This window comes from Anolis carolinensis, chromosome 2 (genome assembly GCF_035594765.1).
Source record: "Anolis carolinensis isolate JA03-04 chromosome 2, rAnoCar3.1.pri, whole genome shotgun sequence".
In the NCBI taxonomy this organism is placed as follows: Eukaryota; Metazoa; Chordata; class Lepidosauria; order Squamata; family Dactyloidae; genus Anolis; species Anolis carolinensis.
In genome coordinates this window covers 90,989,372-91,003,159 of record NC_085842.1, presented here as the reverse complement: position 1 = coordinate 91,003,159, position 13,788 = coordinate 90,989,372, and the positions used below count along the sequence as shown (strand labels likewise).

The following is a 13,788-nucleotide window of genomic DNA, read 5'->3' as shown; positions in this document are numbered from 1 at the left end:
CTAGCCAAAAGTCTACTTGCTCTGATACTTCAATGATTTCTTGAAAATATGCATTTTTGCTGTTTTCAGATGATAATTATTTTTAGATCAATTTACCTCTTTGGGAGATTGTAGATAGACAGGAAATTAAAGAATGCAAGAGATATCATTTATATAAGGATATATAAGGAAATTGTTAGGAAAGAGCAACTATAATTTAGTTACTACAAATAAAAAAGCTAAGTCTTCCAAGAGCTCTTACTCTTATTTTGATTTTTCTTCTAAATAAGAGACCACTATTTAATGCAATTTTCCAGAGGCTGGGAATCATAAAGTCAGACATGAACAAGTGTACTGGAAAATCTGTGACGTTAATCTTGGCCCAAGTTATATTTTTAACAAGCACTGAATTTGTGCTTTGGATAATCCAGATGGCCATAGAGGAATCATCCTGAAAGGATTAAACCTTTGTGCTGAACTCTGCTCCATCTGTTCTCTGAGGTTTTCCTCTGCCTACTGGAATATAAATTTGCAGACTGTGTGTTTTTCAGCATGAGTAAAGAATGTCACTTTAGAAAAACACACACAAATGCACACACACACTTATTAGTAATGCGTAATAAAGGTAGCTTGAAGTTTACCACCACAGAAACATATTAGATTTATTATTCATCAGAAAAACAAAGTGTGTAGTAAATAGTTTGAACAAAAAGACTTTGTTGTTGTGCATACATGTGTTCAATTCATTAAACCATAATACCACCATAAATTCACAGATGAAGGTATGACTACACACAATCCTACTATCTATTGCTAGAATCCATGATTCAGTTTTATTTTGACATGCTGGGTACCAAATATTTCTAATCAGCTAAAACTACAGTGGTCACAATTATATTTGTCTCAACCTGGCTGCAAACTGAGGAGCAAGGGATAAACTGTAAAGAAAATAAAACATTTGCTTGTACAAGAAAAAAAAAATCCTAGCTTTATCACAGATGCAAACTAATAAGATCACAGGCTTCTGCATTTATTATTGCTAACTGCCATGTGGAGGAAGGATATATATTCATCATCTACTAAGATTCAATTTAGACATGCTCATGACAGACTATACCGGTGGAAATGAAGGAAACGGAGGTCTAAAGAAGTTCTATAGAAAATCTCAAATTTCCAGAATATGTGGTAGAAGATAATGATAGGGAAACCTGGATGTTCCTCAAAGGTCAGAGTGATGAATCCTAACATTAATACATTGAATTTGGGCATGAAATCCTGCAAATTAGTGAATTCTCCTAGACAGAGAAGGGTAGGACTATAATTAGAGAGCCATTTTAACTGGGGGAGAAGCCTGAAGGACAGCTGTGCTGACACTGGACCTACCAGCCTAAAGATAATAAAATTACTTAGGACTTCCTTTGCTTTGACCTAACCTTACTCCAGCACTGAAATTGTGTACTAAAAATGAAAGAGATGGAGACAGTAATCCTGTTCCTTTCTTACTCCACAGCTTTTCTGCCCACCTTTAACTCATCTGCCTGCAGATCTCAGCCAGAAAAGCAATCTGCTGGCTCTCTGCTAGTAAAGCTGGTAAAGGTGGTTTCTCTCAGTAGAAGATAATTTCTGCCCAGAAGAACCTTATGCCTAACCCTCACACACTACAGCTAGTGCATCGTTGAGTTACTGTTGCACTGGCTCTTTTCTAGTATTTATCCTGTGACTGTTAATACATGCTGCTGTTAGGGTTTTCAGTGCACAGGCCACACTTTCCTCATTATTCTAATGATTACACTTGCCCTGTAATATAGGTCAGTATTTTTATCCTATATTGCTGAAAGGGAACTGAGGTAAGAAAGAGTAGTTCATGACTGAGATGGAAATAAACTTGGAGTGCTCTGTATGTGTAATTCCATCAGTCCCTCCTGGCCCCGCACACAGAATTTACCAATTCTGTTCTCATGACAGCATCCAGTTTGACAGGGCATATAAGCACAACATGTGCTTTTCAGTGGTTTTGTAAAAGAAAGAATTGTAAAAGTACCCTAATTTTAGTACCCTAATTTTCCTGCCCTACCAATAGAGCAATGTCCTTTGGACCAGTTTGCAGATGGCTCTGGCTTTCAGCTTTTACATAAGAGCCTAGGTTCATGTGTTTCGTTTCTGCACTTTTACACTTTGTTGAGTAATGCTTTCAAAGTTCATTCCAACACCCAATATCTTTGTACAAAATACCAGAACTGTTTAGAGACAATCACAACCATTAACAGTATTGCTATTATTACTCATATTAATGATATTAATGCTTCAGAAGTGTGCTGTATGAAAGAATAAAGTTGCTTAACTGCCCTCTGATTTACCATATTGAGTACTGCCAGAGACTAGGCCAAAAGACTAGTCCCATTGGGCTGTTTTTATTCTTAACATGGTTTGACATCATTTTTTAAAAAGTATTTTAGTCCATGAAAAATGTATAAAACAGTGTGGGTCCCCCCACCCCACCCTTATGAGCGGGGGGTGGGGGCGGTTGTGGCTACTTCTTGAAATGGATATAGAATCAAAGCAACTGGCAAAGAGCCCCTGTAATTTTACACAGTACACCAGGAAAGCGGGAAGAAAAAGCACAGTGCTGCCCCTTAAAATAAGAGCCATTTAAACTGCTTGTCAGCTGTCAGCTTGACAAGGCCACTTGAATATATTCGGGTGTATTTGCATAAACGCTCACGGTGAGTTCACCATGGCTGCTAGCGCTAATGGTACATAAAGTAATTTAGTCACTTCTCTTAGGCATCCTGTCACAGTGATGAGCACCTCCTCTTTGCCTTGTTGCATATTAGATCATTAGATAATAAAGTGTTAGAGCAGGCAAACCGACAGGGTCTCTAGCACTATAATTTTGAGGCTACTGCATTATGCTATGGAACAGGAAAAGAGAAACCAATTGTGCAATTGGTTTTAAAATCAAGTTAGCCCTCTCTGTTCACAGATTCTGCATCCACAGATTCAACGAACCACATGTTGGAAATATTTAGGAAAAAAAATCCAAACCTTGCTGTTTGCCATTTTATGTAAGGAATACCATTATACTATGCCATTGTATATAATAGGACTTGAACATCCATTTTTATATCCACAGGGTCCTGGAAACAAACCTTAAAGATTTTATTTATTTCTCATGTCCGAAGTGAATTGAGAATACACGTATAAAAAATCACGAAGTTAAAAACTTGGCATTAAATTTCAGTTGACCACTTCAAGTGCCTCTGGTGTTGCTGTAAGAAGATCCTCCATTGTACATGTGGAAGGGCTCAGACTGCATTATAGTAAGTGGTCTGTGGTTTGCTCTTCTCCACACTCACGTGTTGTGGACTCCACTTTGTAGCCTCATTTCTTAAGGTTGACTCTGCATCTCGTGATGCCAGAGAACCATCTGTTCAGTGCCTTCCAGGTCGTCCAATCTTCTGTGTGCCCAGGAGGGAGTTTCTCATCTGGTATCAGCCATTGATTGAGGTTCTGGGTTTTAACCTGCCACTTTTGGACTCTCACTTGCTGAGGTGTTCCTGTAAGTATCTCTGTAGATTTTAGAAAGCTGTTTCTTGATTTAAGCTGTTCAGAGTGTTAGGTGCTCTTACTGACTATTAAAAGGAAAACCAGCTGATTCCTAATCCATCTAAAATGCAGACATGTGCTTTTCATCTTAAAAACAGACAAGCATCTCGAGCTCTGAAAATTACCTGGGAGGGAATCCCACTGGAACATTGCAGCACACTAAAATACCAGGGAGTTACTCTGGACCATGCTCTGACTTACAAGAAGCACTGCTTGAATATCAAGCAAAACGTGGGTGCTAGAATTACCATAATACAAAAGCGGACCAGCACAACAACCTGGGGATCACAACCAGATACAGTGAAGACGTCTGCCCTTGTGCTTTGCTACTCTCCTGCTGAATACGCATGCCCAGTGTGGAATACATCTCACCACGCTAAAGCAATGGATGTGGTTCTTAATGGTACATGCTGCATTATCAAAAGATGTCTTTGCCCTACACCACTGGAGAAATTATACTGTTTAGCCTGTATTGCACCATGAGATATCCATCGGGAAGTAGCAGCCAGCAATGAAAGGCCTAAGGCATTGACATCTCCAGCCCATCCACTGTTCAGATATCAGCCAACAGGCCAATGTCTTAAATCAGGATCTAAGATGTACAGAGATAACAGCAGGAACACCTCAACAAGCAATAGTCCAAAAGTGGCAGGTTAAAACCTCAAAGGTTAACAAGTCTAGATGATTACTTTGGAGCAATACAATTTTGTATATCTTTGTGGAGAAATCAGGCCAAAACTTTGCAGACATTCAGCCAGCCTTCAGTGAAACACAAAAATTGATCTAAATGTTCACATGACAGTATGGCTGTATTGTACACTAGTATAGGAGTAGAGAAACTTTGGCTTTCCAAAGGTTTGGGAATATAACTCTCAAAAGCTCTAACCATCATGGCCAATAGGCTTGCTCAAATAATTCGTTTTCCCCGTTAACCGTTATTAATTCGTTATTTTCGTTTGTTTTGAAGCAATTTTGAAGCATTGGTTGTCCACACGTCTGGATATCGCGGTTTCGAATCGCGAGAGGCCGTTTTTCGTTATGTCGTCGTTTTTTTCGTTAGGAAAAAAAAGCTTTTGCAAATCACCCAAACTCCTTTCCTTTTGCCCCTCAGCAAAAGGGGCGTCACGGGCTCAGCCAATGGGAGGGGGTGAGGGGGAAGGAGGCCGAGGAGGAGGAGGAAGACGGAGGGGGAAAATGGCCGCCGCCGCCTCGCCCCCTCCCATTGGCTGATACTCAGAGGTTTTGACGTCTGTGCGAAGCTAGGCAAGTGGGGTTTATATATCTGTGGAAGGTCCAGGGTGGGAGAAAGAACTCTTGTCTGTGGGAGGCAAGTGTGAATGTTGCAATTGGTCACCTTGATTAGCATTGAATAGCCTTGCAGCTTCAAAGCCTGGCTGCTTCCTACCTGGGGGAATCCTTTGTTGGGAGGTATTAGCTGGCCCTGATTGTTTCCTGTCTGGAATTCCCATTTTCTGGGTGTTGTTCTTTTACTGTCCTGATTTTAGCTTTTCTGTAGCTAAAATGCATATAAAATTGATTCTATAGGGAGGATAAATGATTGGATTTCAACTCCTACAGCTTGGCTTTCTCTGCCAATAATGGTACCCATCTTGGATATTGTAAGGGATTTTTATTATTATTATTATTATTATTATTATTATTATTATTATTATTATTATTATTATTAGACCTTGCTCCCAGGAAGGTGCCTTCGCTGTGGCTCCCAACTTATCTATCTACCTTTCCACATATTCTCCACATTGTGTGTATGTGTATGTATATTATATATACATGAGCCCCGATGGCGAAGTGTGTTAAAGCACTGAGCTGCTGAACTTGCAGACCGAAAGGTCCCAGGTTCAAATCCCGGGAGCAGAGTGAGTGCCCGCTGTTAGCTCCAGCTTCTGCCAACCTAGCAGCTTGAAAACATGCCAATGTGAGTAGATCAATAGGTACCGCTGTGGCGGGAAGGTAATGGCACTCCATGTAGTCATGCCGGCCACATGACCTTGGAGGTGTCTATGGACAACACTGGCTCTTGGGCTTAGAAATGGAGATGAGCACCAACCCCCAGAGTCAGACATGACTGAACTTAACGTCAAGGGATACCTTTACCTTTACCTATACACACACACACACACACACACACACACACACATTATGCAGGGACTATATATATATATTATATATATATACACAGTATATATCACACACACACCAATTTAACAAAGTTTCAGCCACAAAAACAAAGTTTCTGAAGTAGAACAATGACTTTCACAGTAAAGACAACCCAATTTAACAGGAAATAAGACTTTCAAACCAGGAACAGATTTCTGCAATTATTAAAAAATGGTTTATTATAAAAGCTATGAAAATTCGCCAAAAATCAGAGGATAAGGGAAACGTTCCAAATTTTGGTGAGCTATCAGTGTTAAATGTGTTCTACTACTGTACCAAGTTGGAAGAAGATCACTCAAAAAATGAGGGTGGGAGAGTCCTGTAAAGTCCTCTCCCTCTGTGCTGTTTTTGGGAATTGCGCATGCGCGTCCGCCATTAATGAATTAATTTAGAAAATAACGAATTTTCGTTAATTTCGAATTTTTTGGGGGGCCAAATTCGGAAATACCATCAGAAACGAAAAGCTGCCCCCCTCTAGTTTTGAAACGAGTTTAGAATCAAATTTTTCGTGGATCGATCAAGCCTAATGGCCAATATGGACCGGACTATGGTACTGTTGGTTAGTAGCCAGCTGCAATATCATTACTGACCGAGAGGTCATGAGTTTGAATCCAGCCCAGGTGAGAGTGAACTTCCAGCCATTTAATAGTCTAGCTCGCTGTTGACCTATGTAGCCCGAAAGATAGTTGCATCTATCAAGTAGGAAATTTAGGTAACTAATTTATGACACCGTAAAATCTTCCAGCAGTGTGCAGAAGAATGAGGAAGTACTCCATCAAGGACTTGGTGTCACAAGTGGATGGTGAAGCGGCAGCTCCCCCTGTGGCCAGAATTGAGCATACCCTCTTGAAGCCAGAAGCTGTAATGCCAAGTTGCCTCTGTGTCTGTGTATATATGTCGTATTGTCTAATGGCATTGAATGTTTGCCATGTATGTTTGCATTGTGATCCGCCCTGAGGGGTGAGAAGGGCGGAATATAAATACTGTAAATAAATAAATAATAAATAAATGGTAGGGAAATGTAGGATGTCACCTCCCCCTCCCATCCACTTCCCACCATACTAACCTAATACTCTCTGGACACGTTGACACTGTCTACTTAGGTTACTTTGAAACCAGCACAGAAGGAAGCGGTTTTGGTAATCTTGGAACCAGTTCAAGGCTTGGATGGTGATTTAACAAATTGCAAAGGCTGGCTTCCAACTGGGACCAATATCTGTAGTATCTGCGGACTGACAGCTATGGAAATTGGGGAGGGTTTGTTTCAATACCCTCCACCTTTGTAATGCACATCTGGACATCAGTGGAGCACTTTGGGTGTCCACACTGTGAAATCAGTTTCATTGTGCAATATGATTTACACTGGAGTATACTGATGTGCATTGCAGGTTCTATTTTGGAGTATTCCCAACTTAGCTTATCTCAGTTTTAAAATTTTAAAGTACACTACAGCTCACATTGGCAGCATGCATTATGTAAACACTTCACTCAGTCTAGGGACCTCTTCACACTACCCTTTCGAGCCATGCTTTCACTGTCAGTTGCTGGCAAAAGGGAACGTGCAGGGTGGCTCGTGGCACCCTATGTGCCCTCCCTCCTTCCCCCATAATATGGTGGACATGAGACAGGGTGTGTTGGATGTGTTGGCATTCTGTCCCCATCAGAGAGGAGAAGGGGCAGTAAGGCATGTTGCCCCGGTGCCCTTTTCTCATCATATGGAGAAAAGGGGAGGAACATGTGGTAAATCCATTGGAGATAACCAAACACACACTTTCCTTCCTGTGGTATTGGAGGAAGTGCCTTCTGGCACTTCCCCTCCACTTTGGGAGGAATCTGGGTGGAGTCTGCTGAGCGCAGTCTGATGGTGCACAGCAAGCACTGGCCAAACCTGGCCAAAAGCAGCGAAACAGGCCATTTTAGTCCTGTGTGAAGAGGTTCTTGATGTGCCTTCTGTTGCCAGCTTCCCTATTTTCACAAAACTAATATCCACTGCTTATTTCGTCAACTGGTCTTTTCCCTGCCTCTCACTGGAGTCCCAGCTTATTTATAGCAGATTTGCACTTTGGAATATTGGTACTGGTTGGCTGCAATAGATTGTTTACTTGCTTTTCATATGCCACCTTACAGTTTGAGTAAGAGGCCTTCTTGAGACTGATCACAGTTAAAGCCAATATTACTATCTCCAAGTCATTACAAAATGGGCAGGATTGGAGAGATGCTCCTGGTCAATTGCTATAGGTGATTTCCCCCTGTGTGATTCCAGTTAACTCAAAGTCTGTTTTTCAGCAGGTACAAGATGGCTGCAATGTTGTCCCAGTTCTTTCCTGATATGCCCATATGCAACTATATACTTCTATTAGGAAGAAGAGCAACCAATATTTAATTTCTAAAGGAAAAGAGTTACCTAGGTCTCATCCTGCTAAGACAATATAACCTCGGATTAGCACTTTATTTCCTTCCTTATTTCAGGTTGCAGACATTGTTATTATTATTATTATTATTATTATTATTATTATTATTATTATTATTATTATTATTATATAATTGAGGCAAAGAGATGAGACAATGGATTTACAGAAATGTCATCTCTTTCAAAAATCAACCATAGGGTTTGTACAACATCCTCCTGCAAATTGGTACCCCCAGATATTTGAAATCTAGCTCCCATTAGTGCAAATCATTGGCCATCCTGGGTAGATGATGGGAATGATATTGAAGCACATATGGAGACCACTGAGTTCAGCAGGAATGTTTTACATCATTCATTGCCTCAGCCAGGTGTTGGAAGTCCCTACGTCATATCATGATGAAAAGTCACTCTGCAAGCATAGACTATTATTACTACTACCTAATCTTCCTCAGAACAGGTTCTAAACCTTGTTGAATCCTGGCTCAAATTAATCCAGATAATATTCTTTGGATACATTTGTGGAAGTGCAGTTCTGAGGCCTGACTCGATAAATTCCCAGTATTTTCTTTAAATCATAAGACTTACTGAAGGTAGCCATCATAAATAATTTTTTTGAGATTTGGCTATGGGGGAAAATACTAAATTCCTGGTTTCTGTGTGCCCACAGTTGTAAAATGAATATATCTGCCTAAATATTTCTGGAAGCTATACAGCCAACAGGGATACAATCAAAGGACATATTCCATCACGGCAAGGAATCACTGCAGGTAATAACTACTTTGGTGCATGATTGTCAAAATATTACTGGACGGAGTTAACTGCATCAGGCTTGCAACAACCCTTACAATCACTTTACAGATATGCAACACATGTTTTTAAAGATAAAATTATGTATTACATATATAAAATCTCACAATAATCAGGTTGATATGTTTAGTATACATATATGTTTAAAAATACAAGAGGATACATATTGCCCCAGGCATAAAATCACTCCAGGAATCCCTGGATGTTTACTATTTGATTTTGAAATTAGCAGTTGTCCCCTTTAAAAAAAAAGAAAGAAAAGAAAAGAAACTCTCATCTGCTTGACTATAATATTCACAAAATGTTTGTAGCAAGACAGAAAAGTTGTAAGTCGCAGTCTTCAGATATCTTACATCCACACCATGGACATTCTGTTTTGAGACAAGTGGCTGAGATTATTACAATTTTCCTTCAAGCCCAGATGAATATTTCATCTGACAATTCACACTTTTACTTTACTATATGTTGAACCAATTTTATTTGATTGTATATACAGTTTAATAGTTTTAAACATGTTGTACCCCATCTTGAACCATGGGGAGAGGAGTGTAACTGTTGTTGTTGTTGTTGTTGTTGTGAGATTTTTTCTTTTTAAAGTTGTATCTCAAAGAGTCCCATACTAAAATCTGATACACTGGTTTCTCTATATTTACATGAATGCATAAATATAATTTTGAAACAAACAAAAAAAATAAGAATAATAATGATTTATTGGATCCCACCACTTATTATTATGGTAGAACCTTATTAATAATTCCAATCCCATTTCTACCAATGTAACTTAAATTAGACTCTTCAAACTATTATTTCTGAAATACAGAAACACTTACTTGAGCAATGCATTTATTAATGCATATGTATCTAGGTAGGCCCTCTAGATGCAAAAGCATGCTCTTCATCACACTGAGATAAATCACTGAGAGGAACTTTTCTTTTTACTGTCTGACAAGTGGACAATAAATAGAGAAAAGCTGGATAACCCCCAAACTCTACATGCTTCCTAGCATATGAAATAGCTTGAACCAAACCTAAAGACAGAAGGACTGTCGAGAAAGTGACATCCCATATCATTCTGATTCAAGGATAAAATATTGCTAAAAATAAGTGGTAGTAGAGAAATACAACAAAAATAAACAACAATGATTCCATTCTGCTTACTATTCCACTATGAGGGGATATATTTGGAAAAAATTCTACAATATCCTATGCTTTCCCCCCAAAAAAATTCAATTTTCAGTCCTAGACATTTAATGTGCATACTATTTTGCTTTTCTGGAAGATATGAAGTCATTAAAAAGATATCAATATTTCCAGTATGAAAGCCAGAATGGTGTAGCAGTCTGAGCATTGGATTACAGCTCTGTGAAATAAGGGTTCAAATCCATACTCAGCCAAAGAGACCCACTGGATGACTTTTGGCATGTTACATTTCCTCAGCCTCAATGGAAAGCAATGGCAATTACAGCCCCACTGTACCAAGGCCCAGAAACATTTCTTTGAGACTAAGGGCGCTTCTACACAGCCATTTAATCAGGAGTATATATAGGGTTGTCTTCACCATGTTGATAGACCTTTCTCCCAGAGTGTACTGGGCACTTCTCCAGAGATATAAATACTATCTCACCAGAGGGCATCTTCTCCAATAGTAGAACAGCATTTCCACAACTTCCTAGAGCTTATCAAGAGGTCTGACAGGCTGTAGACTGGAACTTACTTACCAATAGTAACGCCACAGAATACAAAGGGGCACATGTATAAAATCAAGTATAAAATTTGCACTAAAAAGTTCTCAGTTTCATAATGGTCAGTGTATTAAAATCTGACCTCAGCTCTTTCTGAGTCAACTACTGGAAACATAACCTTCAAATGGGTCTCGTGTGTTCTTACAGATATCTGAAAAGAGCTTAATACACTATCCAGGAGTTTCATGGGAGCAGGAAAAAAAACTATCCCATATGTTAACCTTGTTCTACATCTAAACAACAGTACTATTGTTTGGATGTGTGGTGAAAGCTTCTTCTTTGGAGGATTTTAAACAGAGACTGGATGGCCATTTGTCGGGGGTGCTTTGATTGTGCTTTTATTGTATGGCATAGGGTTGGTTGGACTAGATGGTCCATGTGATCTCTTCCAAAGCTATTATTCTGTGATTCTATTATTCTACTACTAAGCTAAGCCAACACACATGTTGGATGTTGGGCAGTATTTCTTAAAATCTAATTACTTTACTACAGTCTTTTGACATTTCTGGTAATACCATGGTGGATTCACACAATCATAATTGCCATATAATGATATTGTGACTGTCCCCTATTCCTTGCTACAATAAATGAGACTGGCATTTACAAATACATAGACTGATGAAGTCTCCTATATGCTGTGAATTATTGGGAAAGTGCACCATGTCGTACTGGACAGCTCTTGTGTATAGAGAACACTTTTCCAGCAATAAGCACTTAAGCTTATCATGATTGCACAAACCGATTTAGATTTCAGATGGGCTGAAAATTTTGCAGCAAACAAAGCACTTCTTTGAAAAGGAAGAGAAAAATCTATCCCTTGCCTATCATGATTTCACAAGGGCAACCTGGGGTAGGATTAGCAGGGAAGGAAACATCAATAAACCAAAATTAAAGTTAAAGTTAAAGAAACAATGGCAACCAACAAAAAATGCCTACCATGTTCCAGATAAGAGGGCGTACCTTCCGAAGGATCAAGCCTTCGAGCTCTCCGCCCATGTTTGGAATTGTTATGCACAAACATGTTATCCGACACTGCCAAGACATGGCCATCCACGTTGACTGTTGTAGATACCACAACCTGTGAGTGAAACAGCAATAGAAGGAAACACTTTAATACAATTTAAAATGAAATCAGCACAGAGTGTAATAAACTCAGAATCTTAAATAACAGCTGGAAGCTGCAGAAAATTGCACAGCTATTTCGCATAATAACTAGTGCTTAGACTGTGCGACTCTAACAAGAGGTGCTATTGACAAGTGGGTCTTTGGCATCATAGGCTTTTGATGTCATTTTAAGTCAAATTGCACAGTTTGTAGCTGTACTACAGAACATACACTGCTAAACATCATTTTAACAAGAGCAGTGTTGTTAACTTCTTTTTTAAAGGGCTTGCTGAATTTTATCCCACATCATCCTTCACTGTGGATGCCAGAGTAGATAAAGCTGTTGTCATTGCAAACGAGACTCGATTAAAAAAGAAAAGAAAAACAAATGTGTGGTCTGTAAAGTTGGAATGAGAACAACTATATTCATCATGCTGTTATAGTATTACTGCCAGAGGTGTTTGCACTTCTTCAAAATTCTCCCACATGTGTGTGTGTGTGTGTGTGGGAGGGGGGGGGGTGTAAAAGGCGCTACAGATTAAATGAATAGTGTTGTTGACATCCAAGTAAACATTCTCTTTAGCAAATAATCAGGTTGGAATTTACACTCTTTGCAAACATGTAATCAATTCATTTAAGGCAACTGAAAATCAAGACAATATTTTTCCATAATGTATAGAGCACTTCAAGATATAAAGTCAACAGAATGCAAAAATATGGTTTGCAAATACACAGCTGCCTAGCTGACACATTCCCCAGCAAATTTCAAATATGTTTCCAGTTTGTATCAGGGCACAATAATGTAACTGAAGCTCATAATGAATAGAATATAGACTCTTGGCTAAATGAATAAAGGAAGATATTTAAACAATATGGCTACTCCTCCAAAGGATTCCTGGATTTATAGAAATGACAGTAAAATTTGTTATCCATGAAGCCCAATTCTATCCTATTTGTTTAGTTTTGACAAGAGGGCTGTACTGACACTGTAGGCTATAAACATAAAGACTGAATTAAATTGTTTTTTTTTGTTTTGTTTCTTGCTCACATTAAAGTAAGGAATCCCCTCACAACTAGCCCAAAAGTCTGAAAATACTAGGAATTCAAGCTCACTATAGGCACTATAGTATAGTGCCCTTAAGGATGAGACAAGGAGCTGAAGTTATTTCCTCAGGAAGCTTCTTTCTTGATAATACTGCACTGCATATTGAGCTTATTTTGACACCGCAAGTGATATACAGAATTGTTTACTGAGCAAAATGATATGAGTATTCAGAGTACCAACAATGGTGTCATGGATTCCACCAGGTTCTGCGGCCACTGTGCAGCAAACCTTATGACTGGGTGGCTGTCAAGGCTTATTCTGTCTGATCTATTTTACTTTTAGAGCTTCTGACAGCTATTTTATGCAAGGAAAGAAACCCAATGGAACAACTTTTGCACTAAGGACCAAACTAGATGTATATATCATGTTTATTATTAACTAATATCATAGTTTTGCAATCTTTTTTATTTGCTACTTCTACGTCAGTTGCCATTGTTTCTTTAAAAACATAGTATAAGTTATGGAAAGAAAGGAAGTGCCAGCATTCTGTTAGTGATATTTGTCAAACACTGTGGCTAGTACCCCATTGAATAATGAGTTAACACATTAGTAAATCTCATTAACTCCATGGGTCGACTCTAATCCAGATCCTGTAATGCAAAGTGGTTCTAGCTGATCATTCCTTTTCACTGGGAATTGTCAAGGTCTGCACAACCTGCCCTTTTGCCCTTTTGGACTTCTGCTCCCAGAATTTCTGACCATTGAACAAGCTGGCTAGGGCTTCTGGGAGCTGGAGTCCCAAACACCTGGAAGGCCACAGATTGTGCAGGCCTGGTCAAGTGGGTTTGGGGAGGACGGGGAGGCAGCAGCAGAACAGAGCTCAAGGGGAGTGAGAGTAACCAAGGCATGCTCATGAA

The 13,788-nt window shown here is 39.2% G+C and overlaps 1 protein-coding gene across 6 annotated transcripts in view; it reads right to left on the bottom strand.

The window, feature by feature from the left end:
* ebf1 (EBF transcription factor 1) overlaps positions 1-13,788 on the bottom strand; it is a 448,211-nt gene that overhangs the window by 119,893 nt on the left and 314,530 nt on the right. For 4 of the 6 annotated variants that reach the window (XM_008114800.3, XM_008114803.3, XM_008114801.3 and 1 more), the window contains one exon: positions 11,659-11,800. In XM_008114800.3, the coding sequence (XP_008113007.1) occupies positions 11,659-11,800 (142 nt within the window). The remainder of the gene's footprint in view (positions 1-11,658; positions 11,801-13,788) is intronic. The other 2 variants (XM_003223462.4, XM_008114802.3) reach the window with 1 other exon arrangement.